The sequence below is a fragment of the Pongo pygmaeus genome, chromosome 13, assembly GCF_028885625.2.
Source record: "Pongo pygmaeus isolate AG05252 chromosome 13, NHGRI_mPonPyg2-v2.0_pri, whole genome shotgun sequence".
NCBI lineage: Eukaryota > Metazoa > Chordata > Mammalia > Primates > Hominidae > Pongo > Pongo pygmaeus.
In genome coordinates, this window is record NC_072386.2 from 121,840,975 (window position 1) to 121,864,951 (window position 23,977).

The 23,977-nt window shown below is 40.0% G+C and overlaps 1 protein-coding gene across 6 annotated transcripts in view; it reads left to right on the forward strand.

The window, feature by feature from the left end:
• NUP214 (nucleoporin 214) overlaps positions 1-23,977 on the forward strand; it is a 108,388-nt gene that overhangs the window by 22,134 nt on the left and 62,277 nt on the right. For all 6 annotated transcript variants that reach the window (XM_054500209.2, XM_054500210.2, XM_063650418.1 and 3 more), the window contains exons 15-21: positions 2,660-2,746; positions 2,952-3,101; positions 4,080-4,238; positions 11,711-11,814; positions 15,330-15,512; positions 16,210-16,295; positions 16,401-16,484. In XM_054500209.2, coding sequence (XP_054356184.1) covers positions 2,660-2,746; positions 2,952-3,101; positions 4,080-4,238; positions 11,711-11,814; positions 15,330-15,512; positions 16,210-16,295; positions 16,401-16,484 — 853 coding nt within the window. The remainder of the gene's footprint in view (positions 1-2,659; positions 2,747-2,951; positions 3,102-4,079; positions 4,239-11,710; positions 11,815-15,329; positions 15,513-16,209; positions 16,296-16,400; positions 16,485-23,977) is intronic.

The window sequence follows — 23,977 nt, forward strand, 5'->3', positions numbered from 1 at the left end:
CATAGTAATTGGGACTATGTGATAGTAAATACCGAAGTGTGAGGTTTGAATACTTGTATACTCGTAAAAGCCATTTAGCTATTTTAATTTTTTATTCATGTATAATACACATAGAAAAAAGTACACATGATACATGTACAACTCAGTGAATTGTCAACAACTGAACATACCTTGGTAACTAGCATCCAGATCAAGAAACAGAATTTTACGAGAACCTGGCTGGGCACAGTGGCTCATGCCTGTAATCCCAGCACTTTGGAAGGCCAAGGCGGGCGGATCACCTGAGGCCAGTAGTTCAAGACTAGCCTGGTCGACATGGTGAAACCCCGTCTCTACTAAAAACGCAAAAATTAGCCGGGCATGGTGGCACGTACTTGTGGTCCCAGCTCCTCGGGAGGCTGAGGCATGAGAATCACTTGAACCCACGAGGTGGAGGCCAGAACCCCAGAGTTCTTTTTCACCTGTCCCTTTCTAGTCACTACTCTTGCCAAAGAGCAGCTGGTTTCTTGGTTTCCAACAGCATAGATGAGGTTAGCCTGCCTGTACCTCCTATCAAGTGGATTTGTACAGTATGTATTCTTGTATCTGGCTGCTTTGTTCAACATTATGTTTGTGAGATTTATCCATGTCGTTGTATGGGATTTATTGTGTGATTATATTACAAGTATTTGTTCCACTCTGATGGGTGCTTGAGTAGTTTCCAGGTTTAAGCCGTTGTATGTAGCACTGCTATGACTGTTCCAGTTGACGTCTTCAATGAACACATATGCAGGTTTCTCTTGGGTGTATCCCTATGAGTGAGATTGCTGGGTCATAGAATCTGCATGTATTCCTCATTAGTAGATTCCCACCAAGAGTGTATGAGACTTCTGGCTGCTCCACATACTTGCCACTCTTGGTATTTTTCATCTTTTGTTGTATGGTTTTGTGGTTTTAATTTGTATTTCTATAATGATTAGCAAAATTAAGCTTTTTAAAAGATGATTATTGGCCATTTGAATATTTTCTTTTATGTTGTGTCTGTTCATGTCTTTACTCTGTTTTTCTGTTGGATTGTCTGGCTTTTTCCTTCTGATTTTTAAGAGTGAGTTCCTTGAATACACACACACACACACACAGCACATACAGTGCAAATATGTTCTCACTGTAAATTTTCTATTCATTGTCTTTTTTGTTTCTTCGATGAATACACGCTCTTCATTTTAATATAATTAAGTTTATCAGTTTTTTCTTTTATGATTAATGCTTTTCACGTTTTAGAAATAATTTTCTATTTCAAAGTCAAAAAGATGTTTCTCTAAAAGCTTTATTATTTTATCTTTCATATTTAGATTTGTAGTCCATCATCTCAGGTTATTTTTGTGGTGTAATGTAAAGAGAATTGTGTGTCACTTTCCCATGTGATTACTTGAGTGCCCTGAGAACAAGAGTTATGTCTTTTCCTTTCTGTGTCCCCCTAACCAACCCTTCTCCTACCCTAACACACACCTGTACTAGGTACATAGTAAGTGCCCAGGTCACAGTTCACGCTTGTGGCATGATGCATGACATACAGTGTTTGTCAAATAAATGTTTGCTGTTAATGAATGCTGATGCGGTCTAAGACCTCTCTAGTGTTAATCGTTTTAAGTGTCAAATAGTCTAAAGGGCATTTCAAATTATAGCATCTTTAAAGCAGAACTCTTGATTTCTGTCTCCCTTAGAGTCTAGTCCTTTTCCAATGGGTAAGTAGCACTAACAAACCAGATGTTTGCACAAGCCCCAAGCCCCGAAGCATCCTAGATCCCTCTCTTCAACAGTACCTGTCCCCAGTCCAGGCTGGCAGGAGATCTTGTCAGCTCCACCCTCTGCTGTGTCACATGTCATAAGCCCACAGCTCTGTCCCCCTGCTAGCATCCTGTGTCAAGCTGTTGCCACCTCTCACCTTGTTAACCTCTTGACTACTCTCTCTGCTATCCCTGCTCTACATAGCAGCAAGAGGGATCTTTTAAATCATAAAGGAGATTTAAACTCTCCTAAAACACCAGTAGTAGCTTTCCAACATGTTTAGAATAGAACCCAAACTCCTTGGTGTGACCTTATATGACCTACCTTGGCCTGCCTTCCTGACTCTATCCCTGCCCTCTGCAATGCCTCCCCTGACTTCACAGAGCCCACATTTACTTTTTTTCTTTGCTAAGGTTTCTCCTGCCTTGAGACCTCTGCACTTGCCTTTCTTGCTGCCTGGCAGGTGCTTCCTGAAGATCCCATAGCTTGCTTTCTGCTTGCAGCCTCCATTCAGATGGCAGCCCGCAGTGAGGGCTTTCTTGGCCATCTCATCTGAAGTAGTGCCCTTTTTTATTCTCTTTATGTTTTCCTGTTTGTTCTCCAACTGAAATTATCAGATGTGTTTATATTTTATTATTCAGCATGTCCCAGTAGGAGGTAAGTTCCATGAGAGTTGGGCCCTCATCTACTTGTTCACCTCTACCTGCACTATCTAGAACATGCCTTACACAAAGTAGAGACCCTATAAATAAGGGTTCGTTACAATGAGTGAAGAAATAATGACTGTGTTACAGGAGCGCCACTCCCTGTAATAGGCACTGATATAATTGCTTGTAGAAGCTATGACTTGTAGTATAGGATCAGTTTTTAAACCTTTTGCCTTCCATTTCAGGCAAAGTCACTTCAGCCTGCTGTTGCAGAGAAGCAGGGACATCAGTGGAAAGATTCAGATCCTGTAATGGCTGGAATTGGGGAGGAGGTAAATTTGTTTCCTGAGGATGTTTTTCTGGAAGTAGCTGACAGACTTGGATGGGTCAGAGTGCCAACCCCTATATGACTAGTTAGTTCATTCTAGCGCTGAAGCATGGCCCATCCCAGCAGTCTGAGCAGTTAGTAAGCTCGGTAGCAGTGACATTACTGTTTGTCCCTCAGACTGAGTAGTTCCTCACTTGTGGCTTCTACAGATTGCACACTTTCAGAAGGAGTTGGAAGAGTTAAAAGCCCGAACTTCCAAAGCCTGTTTCCAAGTGGGCACTTCTGAGGAGATGAAGATGCTGCGAACAGAATCAGATGACTTGCATACCTTTCTTTTGGAGATTAAAGAGACCACAGAGGTTTGTGTTTATGGATACTTTTCCTGAGTTGAATTGCATTTAACAATTTTTTTTTGTCCTAGTACTCCATGGGGGTATGTACTTTATTTCTTCAAGGACCACTAATGTTGTTTTTTTTTTAACGTGGCTGAGTAGCTTGCCTAGAATCCCTGAGTTCAAATCCTACCTTCAGCACTCAATAAATTATGTGACTTTGGGCAAGTTAACCTCGTTACTCTATTTTTCAGTTTTCTCATCCATAAGATGGAGTAAGTTTCTACCCCTTTGACGCAAACTATGCACTCCATAAAATTTATTATAGTTGTTAATTTAATTTAGGTATATTTGAAATTTTACTATCTTAAATAGTGTTAGATTCTTAAAAAAGGATATTTTAGGACATACGCAGTATGAAAATGTTAAATGTTTGGTGTTAATAGTGTTAATTATTGTTACCATTATTACTGCTTACAGTGTGCCAGGCACTGTGCCGAACACATCACTTGTATTATCTCACTGAATCCTCACAACTTTGCTGGGTCATACATACTGTTACCCTCTCTATTTTGCAAGTCAGCAAACTGAGGCTTAGGTAAATTTGTCAAAAGTTGCCCACTTAGCAAGTGGTAGTGCCAGAATTCTGCTTCAGACTGTCTGATTCCAGAGTTCGGGTCTTAAATAGTGTGTTTGGAAAGAGGCAAGTTCTTCAGAGTGTTAGCAGTAATTATCTTCACATAGTAGTATTAGAGCTACTGTCTTTGTATTTTCTGCATTTTCAATCATTAGAATGTATTTTTTTAATGGGGATGAAAAATAAATATAAAAAAAGAACATTAGTGTCTTTCTAAACAGTTAAATTCTTTTTTTTACATGAGTTAAATATATTCAGTTGTTCATTGTGTTCAGTTAGTGTTTGAGAAACACCACCTTCCTTGATCCAAACAGAAAGATTTGGACTTAACAACTTTTTGTACCAACACATTATTGTACTTTTTCTAGTCGCTTCATGGAGACATAAGTAGCCTGAAAACAACTTTACTTGAGGGCTTTGCTGGTGTTGAGGAAGCCAGAGAACAAAATGAAAGAAATCGTGACTCTGGTTATCTGCATTTGCTTTATAAAAGACCACTGGATCCCAAGAGTGAAGCTCAGCTTCAGGTAGGAGATCTATGTAAATCTGTTTAAAAGATTTAAAAACAAGCTCATGTAACAATTGCTACCTCTTTTTGCATATAGATTTGGATGATGGCTCTTTTTGAAGTTGTTGATTTTCTGCTTATAATTTACCACATTTCCCATAAACTTCCTTAACTGTAGCAAAGAAAACAGTACACTTCATGTAATTATGTAATTTTTTTCATTTAAAACATAGATTTTTTTAAAATACTTATTTTCTTGAGACAGGGTCTTCTCACTCTGTTGCCCAGGCTAGTGTGCAATGGTGTGATCCCAGCTCACGCAGCCTTACTTCCTGGGCTTACGTGATCCTCCTGCCTCAGCCTCCTGAGTAGCCAGGACCACAGGCATGTGCCACCACACTTGGCTAATTTTTAATATTTTATTTGGAGAGACAAGGTGTTACTCTGCTGCCCAGCCTGGCTGGTCTTGAACTCCTGGGGTCAAGCAGTCCTTCTCCCTTGGCCTCCCAAAGTGCTGGAATTACATGCGTGACTGGCCAAAATTTTTTATTAAGCCTTAAGCTTAATAGAGAATACTCTGTTGAAACATGTAAGTTGAATTATAAATAAAAATTATTAAAGTGGCAACTATTTCTTGAGTGCCATTTAATCTGCTAGGTGTTTCTTATGCATTATTTCTAGCCTTCAAAGCCAGCTGCTCTGCAAGGTAAGAGTTACTGGTCCCTGTAGCTCGTTATACAGGTAACTGGAAATTAAATTTCATGGGCCAAGTAGCTTGTCCAAAGTCATGTTGGCTAGGAAACGGGGAACCAGAATTGAAACCTCCATTTGCCTGAGCTCTTTTCTGTATGCCACACTTAACTTTTCTCTTGAATTCTTTTTTTTTTTTTTTTTTTTTGGAGGCTGAGTCTCGCACTGTCGCCTGGGCTGAAGTGGCACCATCACAGCTCACTGCAGCCTCAACCTCCAGGCTCAAGTGATCCTCCCACCTCAGCCTCCCACATAGTTGGGAGTACAGGTGTGTGCCACCACACCCAGCTGATTTTTAAATTTTTTGTAGAGATGGGGTCTCACTACATTATCCAGGCTGGTCTCGAACTCCTGAGCTCAAGTCACCCTCCTGTCTTTGTAATCCCAAAGTTCTGGGGTTACAGGTGTGAGCCACCATTCTTAATTATTATTAATCTCTGCTTTTGCTAATCGGATTTTGCTTTCCATCTTTCAGTGTACATCGAATCATTGTGTCACTGGCCTTAGTGTGGGGGTCCTCTTCTGCTATCTCACATTTGTCTGGAATTCCAGCGGGAAGGGTTCACTGGCATCTCTGGTCTTCCTCATGACATCTGTGGGGTTTGGCAGGTGTGATGAATCGTTCTTGCCTCAGAGAATTTGAGGCCTCAAACTTTATTGTTCCCCAGTGTTTCTGTCCCACACCTGGTCAACTTACTGAAAATTAAAAAAAAAAAAATGGTTCCTTCTTCAAGAAAGATTGCAGAGCCCTTGCTGTGATCTGCAGCCCTCTGGTATTCCTGATGCGTCCTCCTTCCACTGTGGATATTACCTCAGCAAGAGAGTGCTGCCTGCCTACTGCTTATCAAATTACAGGCATCTGCTCTGTATCCGAGCTACATGTTGTTCCTATGTGCCTTTCCACCTCTTTCTCTATTGACAAACTAAGAGGAAAGCATACAGCTTTAGGGGAACACTTATTCAGGAGGGAATAATTTTCTTTTTTCATGGTGCTAAGTAGATAATACTAGTTAGCATGTATTGAGTGTTTACTATGGACGATGCACAGATGATGAAACCAAGATAACTGAAACTGCCCAGGTTTTACCACTAATAAACCTTGAAACCTTGAACCTGGGCAATCTGACTCAAGAGCCTGTGCTCGTACTCAAGAGTCTGGTTTACAGTTCATGCAGGTTTACAATTCACTCAGGATTACAATTCCTGCAGTTGGGTAAGTGACAGAGAGAAAGACGAACATGTAAATGTAGTGTGGGATATGTTGCTATGGGACCACAGGTGAGGGAGCAGCTGAGCCAGAGAAAAGAAGTATTTGTGATAGGCTTTAAAAGAAGAATTGTTTTTGGCTGGTGGGCACAATTGGGAGGGCATTCCAAAGAAACAGCAGCAGCTAACACAGAGGTGTGGTTGTATCTGAAGTGATCAAAGGAAAGAGCCTCCTGTAGTCATCAAGTATTGAGTTGAAAGTTACATTTGCTACTGAGATTACTTCTACTTCTCTTGAATCAGCTTGGCTCTTTTAAAATTACATTTTCTCTTTTTCAGATAGGACATAGACCCTTATCCACAAATTAATTTTTTTTTTAATTTTTAAAAATTTCAATAGTTTTTGGGGAACAAGTGGTGTTTGGTTACATGGATAAGTTCTTTAGTGGTGATTTCTGACTGAGATTTTGGTGCACCCATCACCCAAGCAGTGTACACTGTACCCCAATGTATAGTATTTTAGCCCTTACCGCCCTCTCTCCCTTCCCCCCAAGTCTCCAGAGTCCATTGTATCATTCTATCTATCTATCTATCTATCTATCTACCTACCTATCTATCTGTCTATCTATCTATCTATCTATCTGTCTATCTATCTATCTATTCAGAGACAGTCTCTATCACTCAGGCTAGAGTGCAGTGGCGTGATCTTGGCTCACTGCATCTTCTTTCGCCGTGTTGGCCAGGCTGGTCTTGAACTCCTGACTTCAAGTGATCTGCCCGTCTTGGTCTCCCAAAGTGCTAGGATTACAGGTGTGAGCCACCGCACCTGTTCCGTTGTATCATTCTTATCCCTTTGCATCCTCATAGTTTAGCTCATGCTCATAAATGAGAACAAATGGTGTTTGGTTTTCAATTCCTGAGTTACTTCACTTAGAATAATGGTCTCCAGCTCCATCCAGGTTGCTACAAATGCCATTATTTCATTCCTTTTTATGGCAGAGTAGTAGTGTGTGTGTGTGTGTGTGTGTGTGTGTGCATGTGTCACATTTTCTTTATCCACTCGTTGATTGATGGGCATTTGGGCTGGTTCCATATTTTTGCAATTGCGAATTGTGCTGCTGTAAACATGCGTGTGCAAGTGTCTTTTTCATGTAATGACTTCTTTTCCTCTGGGTAGATACACAGTAGTAGGATTGCTGAATCAAATGGTAGATACTTTTAGTTCTTTAAGAAATCTCCATATTGTTTTCTGTAGTGGTTGTACTAGTTTACATTCCCAACAGCAGTGTAAAAGTGTTCCCTTTTCACCACATCCACACCAACATCTATTATTTTTTGATTTTTTAATTACGGCCATTCTTGCAGAAGTAAGATGGTATTGCATTGTGGTTTTGATTTTCATTTGCCTGATAATTAGTGATGTTAAGCATTTTTTTGGATGTTTGTCAACCATTTGTATATCTTTTAAGAATTGTCTGTTCATGTCCTTAGCCCACTTTTTGATGGGATTGTTTGTTTTCTTCTTGCTGATATGTTTGAGTTCCTTATAGATTCTGGATATTAGTCCATTGTCGGATGCATAGTTTGTGAGAATTTTCTCCCACTCTGTGAGTTGTCTGTTTACTCTGCTGATTATTTCTTTTGCTGTGCAGAAGCTTAATTAAGTCCCATCTATTTACCTTTTTGTTGCATTCGCTTTTGGATTCTTGGTCATGAACTCCTTGCCTAAGTCAATGTCTGTAAGAGTTTTTCTGATGTTATCTTCTAGAATTTTTATGGTTTCAAGTCTTAGATTTAAGTCTTCGATCCATCTTGAGTTGATTTTTGTATAAGGTGAGAGATGAGGATCCAGTTTCATTCTTTTACATGTGGCTTGCCAATTATCCCAGCACTATTTGTTGAATAGGGTATCCTTCCCCCACTTTATGTTTTTTGTTTGCTTTGTTGAAGATCAGTTGGCTCTAATAATTTGGCTTTATTTCTGGGTTCTCTATTCTTTTCCATTGGTCTGTCCGCTTATGTTTGTACCTGTACCATGGTGTTTTGGTGACTATAGGCTTGTAGTATAGTTTGAAGTCAGATAATGTGATACCTCCAGATTGTTCTTTTTGCTTATTTTTGCTTTGACTATGTGGGCTCTTTTTAGTTTTATATGAATTTTAGGATTGTTTTTTCTAGTTCTGTGAAGAATGATGATGGTATTTTGATGAGAATTGCATTGAATTTGTAAATTGTTTTTGACGGTATGGTCAGTTTCACAATATTGATTCTACCCATCCATGAGCATGGGATGTATTTCTTTCTTTCTTTTTTTTTTTTTTTGAGACGGAGTCTCGCTCTGTCACCCAGTCTGGAGTGCAGTGGCGCGATCTCGGCTCACTGCAAGCTCCACCTCCCAGGTTCACGCCATTCTTCTGCCTCAGCCTCCTGAGTAGCTGGTACTACAGGCGCCCGCCACCACACCCGGCTAATTTTTTGTATTTTCAGTAGAGACGGGGTTTCACTGTGTTAGCCAGGATGGTCTCGATCTCCTGACCTCATAATCCGCCTGCCTAGGCCTCCCAAAGTGCTAGGATTACAAGCGTGAGCCACTGTGTCCGGCTGAGCATGGGATGTATTTCTGTTTGTTTGTGTCGTTTCCATTTGTGTCGTCTGTGATTTCTTTCAGCGATGTTTTGTACTTTTCCCTGTAGAGGTCTTTTGCCTCCTTGGTTAGTTATATTCCTAAGGTTCTTTTTGTTTGTTTGTTTGTTTGTTTTTTCAGCTATTGTAAAAGGGGCTGTTGTTTATTTGATTCTTAGCTTGGTCGCTGTTGGTGTATAGCAGTGCTACTGATTTGTGTACATTGATTTTGTATCCTGAAAGTTTACTGAATTCGTTTATCAGATCTAGGACCTTTTTGGATGAGTCTTTAGGGTTTTTTAGGTACATGATCATAACATCGGCAAACAGCGACAGTTTGACTTTCTCTTTACCAGTTTGGACGTGCTTTATTTTTTCTCTTGTCTGATTGTGCTGGCTACACAAATAATTTTGAAAATACATTTAAACATAATAAGATCTCTCTACAGATGTAAACTGCTTTTCCTAGTGTATAGCACATTATCTTCATTTGTAGACATACTTAATTGAATGCCTCAGTTTTATTTTATTTTATTTTATTTTTTTAGGAAACAGTTTTGCTATGTAGCCCAGGAGTGCAAAGGCTATTCACAGGCATGATTATGGTGCACAAAAGCCTCGAATTCCTGGGCCCAGGTGATCCTCCTAACTCATCCTCCTGAGTAGCTGGGTCTACAAGTGTACCCCACCACATCTAGCTCTGTTTTTTGTTTTTTGTTTTTAATTTTAGACAGGGTCTTTCTCTGTTGCTCGGGCCAGAGTGTGTGGTGCGGTGGCACGATCCTAGCTCACTGCAGCCTCGAACTCGGGCTCAAGTGATCCTCCTGCTTCAACCTCCTAAGTAGCTAGGACTACAGGCACACGTCACCATGCCTGGCTAATTTTTAAAATTTTTGTAGAGATGGGGCCTTGCTGTGTTGCCCAGGCAGGTCTCGAACACCTGGGCCCTAGCACTCCTACTGATTTGGCCTCCCAAAGTGCTGAGATTACAGGTGTGAGCCACTGTGTCTGGCCTTTTTTTTTTGAGACAGAATCTCACTCTGTTGCCCAGGCTGGAGTGCAGTGGTGCGATCTCAGCTCACTTGCAACCTCCGCCTCCTGGGTTCATGCAGTTCTCCTGCCTCAGCCACCTGAGTAGCTGGGATTACAGGCGTGCACCACCACTCCCAGCTAATTTTTGTTTTTTGTTTTTTGTGTTTTGTTTTGGAGACAAGGTCTCACTCTTTCACCCAGGTTGGAGTGCAGTAGCATGATCTCGGCTCACTGTGACTTCCACCTCCCAGGTTCAGGAGATTCTCCTGCCTCAGCCTCTGGAGTAGCTGGGATTACAGGTGTGCGCCACCACACCCAGGTAATTCTTGTATTTTTAGTAGAGATGGGGTTTCACTGTGTTGACCAGGCTGGTTTCAAACTCCTGGCCTCAAGTGATCCACCTGCCTTGGCCTCCCAAAGTACTGGGATTACAGTCATGAGCCACTGCACCCAGCTCTAATTTTTGTATTTTTAGTAGAGATGGGGTTTCACCATGTTGGCCAGGCTGGTCTCGAGCTCCTGACCTCGAGTAATCCACCCATCCTGGCCTCCCAAAGTGCTGGGATTACATGCATGAGCCACCATGCCCGGCCTGTTTTTTTGTTTAGAGACAGAGTCTTGCTCTGTTGCCCAGGCTGGAGTGCAGTGGCATGATCTCAGCTCATTGCAGCCTCTGCCTCCTGTGTTCAAGTGATGCTTGCGCCTCAGCCTCCCAAGTACCTGGGATTATAGGCGTGCGTCACCATGCCCAGCTAATTTTTGTATTTTTAGTCAAGGCGGGATTTCACCATGTTAGCTAGGCTGGTCTGGAACTCCTGACCTCAAGTGATCTGCCCACCTCGGTTTCCCACAGTGCTGAGATTACAGGTGTGAGCCACACACCTGGCCTGTTTTTAATTTTTGAGAATCAAGTTGCATAGCCATGAAGGTTAACAGTCGCCCAAAATTTAAATAAAATTATTGCAGGCCTATAATAAGTTAAATAGCTAAAATTTTAAATAATGACAGATTCCGTTTTTAGTGCTGATAGTGTTCTTTGCTTTTGCAAACAAGTGAGTATTTCTCAAATGGGAAGATGACTTATATGTTCTATGCTGCGAATAGATAGGTTTAGAATTATTTTCAGCACCGTTTTGTCTCCATTACAGTTAATTTTATGGGTGGGAGAGCAAAATCTAAATGGATGCACTGTCTGAGTACCAGAATGGAATGGAAAATTCCCAGACCATGGAACTGAGAAATGAGAATTAAGCAAGAACATTTGTTCCCTGGGGGCCTAGGCAGCCACACCCATTCTGTTTCCCTTTTCACTGTACCACCTCTCTGCCACCTCTGCCTCCTGGGTTCAAGTGATTCTCGTGCCTCAGCCTCCTGAGTAGCTGGGATTACAGGCACCTGCCACCCTGCCTGGCTAATTTTAGTGTTTTTAGTAGAGACGGTGTTTTACCATGTTGGCCAGGCTGATCTTGAACTCCTGACCTCGACTGATCTGCTTGCCTCAGCCTCCCAAAGTGAGGAGCCACCACGCCTGGCCGATTTTGTTTTTCATTTGAGTTATAAAGTTTTTTTATGTAACTTTATTTGTATACATTATTAGAGACAGAGTCTTGCTATGTTGCCCAGGCTGATCTTTAACTCCTGGCTTCAAGCAGTCCTCCTGCCTTGGCCTCCCAGAGTGTTGGGATTATAGGCCTGAGCCACGGCACCCGGCCTCATTTTAATTATATAGTTTTAAAAATCATATTAAAACCTATTCTGTTTTCCTTGTTCATTATGGTTCTTAATATAGAAGTATTTTAGAATTCTTTTGACTGTTTTGATACATCTTCCCCCAAACTATCAGAAAAACGAGTCATTTGCCTTTTAATTGTTTTCTTATAGGAAATTCGGCGCCTTCATCAGTATGTGAAATTTGCTGTCCAAGATGTGAATGATGTTCTAGATTTGGAGTGGGATCGGCATCTGGAACAAAAGAAAAAACAAAGGTGAATGAGGTCTCTCATCTGCAATATGCTGGAATAGATATTGCTATTGCCATTTTAAAAAGGTGATTTAGGAACATATGAAAATCCCCGGCCAGGCGCGGTGGCTCACGCCTGTAATCCCAGCACTTTGGGAGGCCGAGGCGGGTGGATCACGTGAGATTGGGAGTTCGAGACCAGCCTGACCAACATGGTGAAACCCCATCTCTACCAAAAATACAAAATTAGCTGGGCATGGTGGCACATGCCTGTAATCCCAGCTACTACGGAGGCTGAGGCAGGAGAATCGCTTGAACCCGGGAGGTGGAGGTTGCAGTGAGCTGAGATCATGTGCCACGGCACTCCAGCCTGGGCAACAAGAGTGAAACTCCCATCTCAAAAAAAAAAAAAAAAACAAACAAACAAGAAAAGAAAAAGAAAATCTCTGCAAAACATTCATTGTTTTTAACAGTCATTCTACTTGAAATATTTTTCTACAAAAACAAATGATACTCAGTAATTTACATAAAATAATTTATATTGCAGTATAATTTGTGATAGTGAAAAATTGGATTCAGCCTAATTATCTAAAGGTACAAGAGTGGCTAAATAAATATGGTCACTTTTTTTCTTAACTACAGAATACCCTGTAACCATTGACTAGCATGTTCTCCAATAAATTATTTAATATATTGAATACATATTCTATGTTCTACAAAATGTATGAATATATAACTATTTCGCTATAATTATTAGATGTAATATAAAAATTTAATAAGTAAAAAGACAAAAGCATATTGGCTAATAAGAATGTGGAGGTACAAAAGTAAATAGATGGAACAAAATATTCCTAGTTATATCTTCAAAATGGGATTAAGGAGAATTTTCCGTAATACTCTTCTGTATATTTCAAATTTTCTTTTTGAGAAAACATTTGTAATTAGTGTGGATAATTAAAAAGATGAGAGAAATGATGGCAAAGTAATGGGAAAACCTTTTAGCATAGTTTTTTATCCCTAGATATTTGGTTTTAAGCCACATATTTTCCACAAGGAGTAGAATGCCATGCACCATGACAGCATGAAGTGCCCATTAGAAATTTGAAAAATGAATCAGCCATGAAATGTTAGATTTCTGAAACACCTACACTTGATTAATGGATTAGCTAGCCCTGTATGAAAACAAACCAAGAAATGGTCTATTTGATGTACTTTTCAGTGGGGCAACCTGGGTGTGATATCAGGGACAGGACTATAATATGCTTATAATTTAGTAAGCAGAATTCATTAAATTACATTGTGTTATGTGGAGAAAGGCTAAAAATCCCAACTGGAGGACCCTCAGCTTGCAGCATAGATAGGTATAGAGAGATAGAAGTGAGAAGCTCTCCTCCCCCACTATCTAAGGGGAGGATTCTGTGGCCTGTGGACTGGAGCACTTGTCTCCATGGGCAGTGGGGCCCCATTAGAGAACCAGCTCACACACCTGGTTCTGATTCATGTTTAACCGTATGGTTTGCTTTCCCACAAGGGAAACAATGGTCTAACCTGACAGTGGGTACATTCTGCTCTGCTCAATGATTGTATTTCTTTTTGGTAATTAACAAGTTAGCCTTGTAAGAAAGTGCATGATGCTTAAAGAGAAGCCAAGCTTTTTTTTCCTTTGTAACAATTCTGTGGATTTACTACTTATGCTTTTCTGAGTTCTCTTTCTGCAGAGGTCAAATTCTTAAATCTGTACAATTTTCTATTTTGATAGCACTTCTCTGTTTTACGGCCATCCCTGAATATTACCTTGTACCCTATTGAAATGCCTTTTTTTTTTTGAGAGACTGAGTCTCGCTGTGTCACCCATACTGGAGTGCAGTGGCGCGATCTCGGCTCACTGCAACCTCCGCCTCCGGGGTTCAAGCGATTCTCCTGCCTCAGCCTCCTTGAGTAGCTGGGATTACAGGTGCGTGCCACCACACCCGGCTAATTTTTGTATTTTTAGTAGAGATGGGGTTTCACCATGTTGGTTAGGCTGGTCTCCAACTCCTGACCTCGTGATCCGCCCACCTCGCCCTCCCAAAGTGCTGTGATTACAGGCGTGAGCCACTGCGCCCAGCCTGAAATGCCTTTTAAAAATTATGTGTTGAACTACCTTGTTACCAGAGGCAGTCATTCAGTCAGCCCCGAACTCAAAGAGATAATGGGAAACAAGGAAATAAATCCAGCGGTTTCTGTTTAGCAAGCATTTTTCATTCCGTGATTTGTGTTAAGAGGCAAAATATACATAGAGTCACTTGTTGCTTAACATGCGTTCTGAGAAGTTCATTGTTAGGCGATTTTGTCATTGTATGATCATCATAGAATGTACTTAACTATGTGTACTTATTACCTAGATGACATCGCCTATTACACACCTAGGCGCTTATGGTGTATAGCCTGTTGCTCCTAGACTACAGTACCGTACAGCAAGCTTGTCCAGCCCATGGCCTGCAGGCTTCATGTGGCCCAGGACAGCTTTGAATGCAATCCAACACAAATTCGTAAACTTTCTTAAAACATTCTGAGATTTTTTGTGATTTTTTTTATCAGCCAGCATTAGTATATTTTATGTGTGGCCCAAGACAATTCTTCCTCCAGTGTGGCCCAGGGAAGCAAAAGATTAGACACCCCTGCTGTACAGCATGGTTTTGTACTGACTACTATAGACAATTGTAACACAAATCATTAGGCAATAGGAATTCAGCTCTACTGTAATCTTATAGGATCATCGTTGTATATGCAGTCCATCATTGACCAAAATGTCGTTATGTGGCACATGACTGTATTGACATACCATAGCAAAGAAAATTTGGTTTATAACTGATGTGGGATTATTCCTTTTGTTTTTATTTGTATGGTTTTTCCTATTTCCTCTGCAAATTAATGCAGTTAGAAAAAAATTTCAAAGCTACTTAAAGATTTCTACTGAAAAGCGGAAGCAAATAGATCTGTCCCCCTCTACAGTCAGACCTACTTCCCAGAGGCAGCTACTGTTGTCTCTGTCTTGTTTTAGTTCTTTTGGGCAGGTTACCTCCCTGATGCTAAATCTTATGCTATCCCACTATTTCTTGACAATAGTCTGAAGAATTAACTGACTCCCATAGACTTCCAGTGAACCTTTTTTTTTTTTTTAATTGAATATAATTTACATTCAGAAAAACAGATAAATTCTAAGTAGAAAGCTGACTGGCTTTTCCCCTACTCCTGACTGGCACCTCGCTCCTGCCCTTTTCTTCCCAGGTCCTCTCTCAGGTTTCACCTAATGTGTGCTGTCCTTTGCTACAGGACTGGTCTGCCTGTTTCCAGCTGTTTTCTCCACATTCCATTTTATCTTCATTAGGCTTTCATCTCCTTTTTATTTTCTAGTAATTTCTTAATGGTTCTTGTCCAGTGCTGGTTCTCCATTTTATCATTTGCACTGTTACCATTGTAGTCTTGTTTGTTTTTTTACTGGGAGATTCCTTTACTTGAACCATTCATGTTTAATTCTTTTCTCATTGTTGTCAACAGGCACTTGCTTGTGCCAGAGCGAGAGACACTGTTTAACACCCTAGCCAACAACCGGGAAATCATCAACCAACAGAGGAAGAGGCTGAATCACCTGGTGGACAGTCTTCAGCAGCTCCGCCTTTACAACCAGACTTCCCCGTGGAGCCTGCCCTCGGCTGTTCCTTCCCAGAGCAGCATTCACAGGTGTGGAGAGGACTTGCACTCAATAAATATGGGTGAACGAATGCATGAACATTTAGGGAGTCTTGGAGTGGTTCAGATATGGGTTTGCAAGTGACTCTGTGTCTCTCACCTGTGTAATCCTGGTCAGGGTCCCACCCTCTCTGATCCTTTGTTTCTTTGCCTAAAAAATGGGGATGACAATACCTGCTTCGTGGAATTGTTGGAGAGTTAAATTAAGTCTGTAAAGTATTACACTGATGAAATGGGTGCTGAATATATCACAGCAAGTGATACACCATAGTAACAGTGTCATGATTTGATTGAAAGTCAGCCCGATAGGATTAAGTTGACTGATTTGTTTCTGAAGCCCAGATTTGCCATTCTGTTTGAATGGGGGGACTTTCAGACCCTGGCAGATTGACAGTTTGCCTTGAGTTTACCAAAATGGTTTTGTGTTTATGCTTTTAGGCCAAATGTATAAATTTTAATTACTTTTTCTACTGAGGCACCATCATGTTGTGTTTGAGGTGGAGATGGTATATAATATGATTGTGATCTCACTTCTTTTAGATTAATTCCATCAGTTGGTCAGATGGCATGTTTATATATTGGGGATATTCTCATGTCTTGCATTTATATTTAGGAGGATAGTGTACCCCCGACAGCCTCAGATCTTTCAGCTCCTAGTTGGTCTGTATCTAACACTGTCCTGTTTCAGTTTTGACAGTGACCTTGAAAGCCTGCGCAATGCTTTGTTGAAAACCACCATAGAATCTCACACCAAATCCTTGCCCAAAGTACCAGGTAATTGCATCCTTCCCAGTCTTTTAACTCCCTTTATTCTCTTCCAACTACTGATATCTTAAAAACTGAGTCTTAATCATTTATGGGTTTATGGATTTCTTGCAGCCAAACTGTCCCCCATGAAACAGGCACAACTGAGAAACTTCTTGGCCAAGAGGAAGACCCCACCAGTGAGATCCACTGCTCCAGGTAAAGAGAACCAGTAACTGGGCCTGTATGTAGTGATAGGGTGCGGTGGTGGTGGTGGTGGTGGTGGTGGTGGTGGTGGGGGGTGTGTGTGTGTGTGTGTGTGTGTGTGTTGGTTCTTAATAGGGGATAGAGAAAATGTGTGTGTGTGTGTGTGTGTGTGTGTGTGTGTGTGTGTGTGTTGGTTCTTAATAGGGGATAGAGAAAATGTCTCCAGAATCTGTTGTTAATCTGAATAGTGGAATAAGAAGCAGCTTATATATACTTGATGAAGCAGCAAGGTAGTCGTTTTGGCTTTTACACTGTTTTCTGCAGTCCTCACGTTTTATGGCACTGATTCACAAGGGTTTGAGATAGGCTGAGCTGGATCCTAGCCTCTGCTTTAGCCAGAGAAGATTTACTTTTCTGATTTGTGTTGGGTTTTGAGTAAGTTTGCATCTGGGAAAAAGGCTTTTAAAAAAATAAATAAATAATAGAAAAAATAAAAGACGGAGTCTCCCCATGTTGCCCAGTTTTCAAATTCCTGGGTTCAAGTTATCCTCCTGCCTCAGCCTCCCAGAGTGCTGGGATTACAGGTATGAGCCACTGTGCCTTGCCGAAAAAGGCTTCTTTTATGGAAAAAGAAGAAAAAAATAAGATCAAGCAATGTTGATTAAAAATATTTGCTTAAAAATACTTGATTAAAGAAGCCATAAATTTTTTTGCCATTACATTATCTAGATAATAACTTCAATTTAAAGAAAAATTTGTGACAAACAATTTTAGGCATAACTGCTTTGTTTTAGTATCCATATCCAAATTTTTCTTTGAGATTCTGTTTTCAGTTAAAATTTTTTTATGCCAATAACAAATGCTTTTGGTAATCAGAATAACTGAAAGAAATTTAATCTTACTGATTTATTTTTCTGTACTCACATAGAGCTGAATTAGATATATGATAGTCACAGACAAGTTAATTTTCAAATAAATTTTTTTTACCTAAAGAATACATTCTCTTGGTAGCTGATTGGGAAAAATATGGAAAGTATAAAGGAGAATAAAAAATATTAGCTGAGTGTGGTGGCATGCACCTGTAATCTTAGCTCTTTGGGTGGCTGAGGCAGGAGGGTTGCTTGAGCCTGCAGCTGCAGTGAGCTATGGTCATGCCACTGCACTCCAGCCTGAGCAACAGAATCTCTAAAAAAAATTAAAAAGTTAAAAAATTTCTCTCTCTCTCTCTCAACCCAGATATGGCCTCACTTAGTTATTTTGGTTTAGTTCCAAACTTTTTTCTTTGCATATGTAAATCTGATTTATTTTAAAATGAAATTGAGATTATAACAGTTTTGTGTCTTGATTTTTTTCTTATTTAAAATTCATGAGCCCTTACTATTAAAAAAAAAAAAAAACAGAAAATAAATGCTGGTGGTGAAGATATGGAAAAAATGGAACCTTTGTGCACTATTGGTGGGAATGTGAAATGGTAAAGCCACTGTAGAAAACAGTTTGGTGGTTCCTCAAAAAATTAAAAATGTGATTACTGGATGATCCAGCAATTTCGCTTCTGGGTATATACCCTAAATAATTGAAAATAAGGTTTCAAAGAGATACTTTTGTATCCATGCTCATGACAGCATTATTGGTAATAGCCAAGAAGTGGAAACAATGTGTCTGTTAATGAATGAACGGATAAACAAAATGTCTGTCTATACAATGGAATATTATTCCGTCTTTAAAAAGGAATTTTTGACACGTTACAATATAAGTGAACCTTGAGGACATTGTGCTAAGTGTCCTCAAATAGACAAATACTGTATGATTCCACTTATATGAAGTATCTAGAGACATCAAATTCATAGAGATGGAAACAAGAATAGGGGTTGCCTGAAGGACTGAGGTGGGGGGGTCATGGGGAGTTATTATTTAATGGGTATAGAGTTTCAGTTTTGCACAGGGAAAATAGTTCTGGAGGTGGATGGTGGTGATGATTACACAACAATGTGAATGTACTTAATACCAATGAACTGTGCACTTTAAAACACTCAAGATGGTAAATTTTATGTTACATTTTACCAAATTTTAAAAATTGGAAAAAAAATTTAAAATCTTAACCTTTTCCTCTGCCTTCTGTGTTTAAATATTCTTTGAACACATGCCTTATAAAGACAGCACAATATTTCCTTGTATTAGAAGGCCATAATGCCTGTGGCTAATCTTGTTGCCAAAATTTTCTCAGAACGTCTTTGTTCACAAATCTTTAGCCCACATCAGCTTATATATTTAGATAGAGTCCTTACAGGTGAGATTTATGTAATTTACTTGTTCATTCATTCAATAAATATGATTGCCTAGTTTGTTCCAATCAGTGGTAAATAAGAGAAACATGGTCTCTGCCCACATGAAGCTTTTGATTTAAGAGGAAGAATTCAGACATTAAGCAGATAACTGCACATGATACTCATTTAATATTAGTGTGCATGCTGGGAAGAATCACTCAGCATGTAAACACTTTGAATTTTTAAAATTGTGAAAAACAACACACCTTAAGTGCACAGAACAAAAACGTACATCCCTGTAGCCTCTGCCCAGGTCAAGAAACAGAATATTGCCGTTTTTAGAAGCCCTCTTGCACACCCCAGTTTTCCTTCCTCCCCTAAGGCACGATTATATGGGCTTATGTGAGAGTTTTGCCTTTGCCTTTTTTTTTTATTTGACATTTTTTGTTATTTTTAATTTATTATTTTGAAAAAATTGAAACTTCCAATTGCAAGTACAGTAAGCACCCACTTAACCCTCACCCATATGTTTACTACTGTTTGTCACAATTGTTGCTGAACTAAGTTGAAGACAACGCCCCTTATTCCTAAATATTTCAGCATGTGTCCTCCCAAGAACAAAGGTGCTCTCTTACACGCCATAATACAGTTTGCAGGTTCAGGAAATTTAACATATACAGTTATCTCGTATACAGTTGATACTCAAATTTTGCCGGTTGTCCCACTTACCCCTACACATTGATTGGATCTAGGATCCAATCCAGGATTCTGCATTGCGTAAGTTGTCATTCTCTTTAGTCTCCTTTTCTTTGTTTTCCTTCAGAGCTTTACTATGTAAGCATACCTCCCAAAACACTATAATTTGGTTTTGCCTGTTTTTGCATACCACATAAATCCATTCACTTAGTCTCTGAACGGGCTTCTCTTGTTCCACATCAGGCTTGTAAGATCCATCCGTGTTGTTGCCTCTAGCTGTTATTTTAGTTGCTCTATATAGGATTCTATTGTATGAATATGCTGTATTTGTTTATTCATTTTCCTTTTGGACGTGTGCTGCTTTCAGTTTATAGCTATTACAGAAAAGGTTCTGAATATTCCCGTGTATGTCTCTCGGAGCACATGTGTACTCTTCATTTGGTTACATAGCTAGGAGTGGCATTGTTGGCTCATAGTCTGTCCATATGCTCAGCTTTCATAGACTCTGCCAGGTGGTTTTACTAAGTGGTTGTACTTTATCATCAGTGTATGAGTGTTACAGTTGTTCCACATCTTTGCCAAACTTAATATTGTCAGTCTTTTTTCTTTTAACTATTCTGGTAGGACTCTTTTGTAAAATGTTTTAATCATTTGGATATCTTCTTTTGTGGAGTACCGAATTAAATCTTTTGCTCCTTCATTTATTATTGAATATTCTGTCTTATTGATTTGTAAATGTTTTTATAAATTCTGGAGACCAGCCTTTGTTGGTTTTGTGAGTTGTAGATACTCACTTTGCCTTTTTGTCCTCTTAATTATGTCTTGGTGAACAGAAGTTCGTTTTTGTTTTTGTTTTTAGAAACAGACTCTCGATCTGTTGCCCAGGCTGGAGTGTAGTGGTGCAGTCATAGCTCACTGCAGCCCTAACCTCCCTGGCTGAAGCGATCCTCCTGCCTCAGCCTCCTGAGTAGCTGGGACTATAGGCACAGGCCAGGCCACCATGTCCAGCTAATTTTTTTAGTTTTTGTAGAAACATGGTCTTGCTGTATTGCTCAGACTGATCTTGAACTCCTGGCCTTACGTGATCTTCCTGCCTCAGCTTCCCAAAGCGCTGGGATTACAGGTGTGAGCAACTGTGCCCAGCCTGGTGAGCAGAAGTTCTTAATTGTAAAATAGTGAGATTTATCAGCCTTTTCTTTTATAGTTAGTACTTTTTGTGTTCTGTTTAAGAAATCCTCTATCTCTAGGTAATGAAAGTAGGTATGTACCTTTATTGTCTTCCAGAAACATTAAAGTTTGCCTTTCACAATTGGATCAACTTTATTGAGGTATAACTTACATATAAAACTCACCTGCTGGTAGCTGGATGCTTTTTACTAAGTTTACAGAATCGTATACCCATCACCACATTTCAGTTCTAGAACATTTCCATCACTTAAAAAGTTTCCCCATGCTTGTTTGCAGTCAATTCTTGTTCTACCCAAGCAACCACTGATCTGCTTTCTTTCTTCTTGGATTTGCCTTTTTAAAGAAATTGTATATATTATTGAATCTGATAGTGTTTAGGTTTAGGTTCTTTCACTTAGCATGTTTTTGTTGTTCACCCATGATATGTACCATGTATCATTAGTTCATTCCATTTCATCGTTGAACAGTATTCCACTGTATAGATATATTTTGTTCACCCTATCAACAATTGATTTTTGTGTGTGATACAAGGTATGGCTCATGTGTCATTTTTTTGTGTTTGGATATCTGCTTGTCCTAACACTATTTATTGAAAAGACTCTCCTCCCTGCTTAGCAGGGCCACTTTCATTATAAATCATTTATCCATATACATGTATGTTTGTTGGTCTCATACACTGATTAGAAAGCACTACTGCCACACTGCCTTAAGTAGTGCTCAAATAAGTCTCAATACTGTTCTCTTGCTAGATTCTAGAGGTGTTCTGTCCAATATGGTATTCTGCTTACTTTGTGTTTTTTTTTTTTTTTTGGAGACAGAATCTCGCTCTGTCGCCAGGCTGGAGTGCGGTGGCACAATCTCAGCTCACTGCAACCTCTGCCTCCTGGGTTCAAGCGATTCTCCTGCCTCAGCTTCTTAAGTAGCTGGGACTACAGCTGCGTGCCACCACGCCCAGCTAATTTTTTTGTATTTTTAGTAGAGATGGGGGTTTCACCATGTTGGCCAGGATGGTCTTGATCTCCTGACCTTGTGATCCGCCTGCCTCGGACTCCCAAAGTGCTCAGATTACAGGTATGAGCCACCACACCCAGCCTCTGCTTACATTTAAATTAAATAAAATTGCAAGGCAAGGTGGTGCTTGCCTGTAATCCCAGCTGCTTTGAGGAGGCTGAGGCAGGAGGATCACTTGAGCCCAAGAGTTCGAGACCAGCCTGGGAAAGGAGTGGTGAGACCCTGTCTCAAATAAATATGTAAATTTTAAAAAGAAAAATAAGTAACACTTAAAATTTAGTTTTGCAATCCCAGTAGCACATTTCAAGTGCTCAGTAGGCACATGTGACTAATGGCTACTGTAATGGCAAACACGTATAAAGAACATTTCATCATTGCAGAAAGTTCTACAGTTCAGAGTAGGGGTTGGCAGATTTTTCTGTAAGGGGCCAGCTGGAGAATAGTTGAGGTTTGCAGGTGCTGTGGTTTCCATTGCACCTACCTAACTCTGCTGTTGTAATGGGAAAGCAGCCACAGACCATCTGATGAGAGGGGCATGTCTATGTTTCAGCAAAACTTTATATTTCTACACAGAGACAGCTGGTCTATGGTTGTAGTTTTCTGACCCCTGCTCTAGAATGTCTTGGTGTTTTACATTTTCATATTAACATTATAATTGTCTTGGTAAATTCCACCTCCCTGTCCCTGGAGTCGTCAAAACCATAGAGACAGAACTAGAATGGCGGCTGCCAGAAGCTGAGGAGGGAAAATGGGGAGTTAGTGTTTCATGGGGGTGAAGTTTCAGTTTGGGAAGATGAAAACGTTCTGGAGATAGATGGTAGTCATGGTTATACAACATTAGGAATGTATTTATACCATGGAACTGTACGCTTTAAAATGGTGACTATGGTGCATTTTATGTTATGTATATTTTACCACAATAAAAAAAATAAATAAAAAAGAAGGGAGGCAGGAGAATCGCTTGAACCTGGGAGGCAGAGGTCGCAGTGAGCCGAGATCATGCCGTTGCCCTCCAGCTTGGGCAACAAGAGCGAAACTCCGTCTTAAAATAAAAAAAGTTTTGGGGGAGGAATTTTGCCTTCCTCAGCCTTCAGAGGAAAGTTGAGATTTTGACTGGAATTGTATTGAGTCTCTAGATCAACTTGAGAATTGACATTTGTGCAGTAGTGAACTCTCAGTTCCTGAACTGGGTACGTATTTGTATATTTGGGTGTTCTTTAATTTCTCTTAATGTTTTCTGCATGGGAGACATGCACATCTTTTGTTAGATTAATTGCTAAAAATTTAATTGCTAAAAATTTGATGCTCTTATAATGGTAGATTTTTTTTCCTTAAATTTTATGGCTTATGTTGGATGTAGTATAGAGAAATATCGTTGATTTATGTATATTTGCTTACAGCCAACAACCTGGCAGAATTCATTTATTCTAACACGTCTGTAGCTGTTTCCTGGCCTTGTAACTATGGAAACAATGATATCCTCCATGGATACTAATGGTGATGTTTCTGCCTTTCCAGTCCTTTTGTTATTATTATTATCATTATTATTATTATTATTATTACTTTACCTTACTTCACTGGCTAGAACCTCCAGTGCAGCATAAAAGTGCCGTGTGGCTGTCCTTGATCTCAAAAAGAGCACTTTCTATAGTTCATCCTGAGATGTGAGGTTTGCTGCATCTACTGAGATGATCATATGACTTCTATCCTTTTGTCTCCCCACCCTCCCTGCCCTCAGTCATGTAGCTTTCTACCTTTCCTTATCTGACGTAGAGTAGAGTGTAAACAGAATAAGATTCTTTAAATTTCAGTGGGACCCTCTTTCTAATGCCAGGCAGTTAGCTGCATCCTTGATCACAGCAGAGAGTAGCACCATTAATGGTGGAGGCAGCACCATTGGCATAGTGAGCCATCCATGCCCCATGCTTCTGTGAGTGAGCATGCCCATTGCATGTTTCAGTTGATGGGGCTTCCTCCACCGAAGGCAGGTAAATTGCCTCAGAAAGGTGAAGGAAGGAACTAAGAGTACCCCCGTGTTACACAGGACCTTGGAGGTTACATAGTTATTCCAGTGTCTCATTCTGTCTAGTTCTTGAAGGTGATGTGATTATTTGAGTCATCTTTTATTGTTACTGTCAGGAACTACAATAGGATTTTAGAGAAATTATGGAGAGAAATTTGGCCCCAAGAAAACATGGGTTTGTATTAGTTTCCTATGGATGCCATAACAAATTATCACAAACCTAGTGGCTTAAAACAGTACCTAGTTGTTATCTCACAGGAAGATTTTCTGTGATGATGGAAATGTTCTGTATCTTTGCTGTCCAACAGGGTAGCTACTAGCCA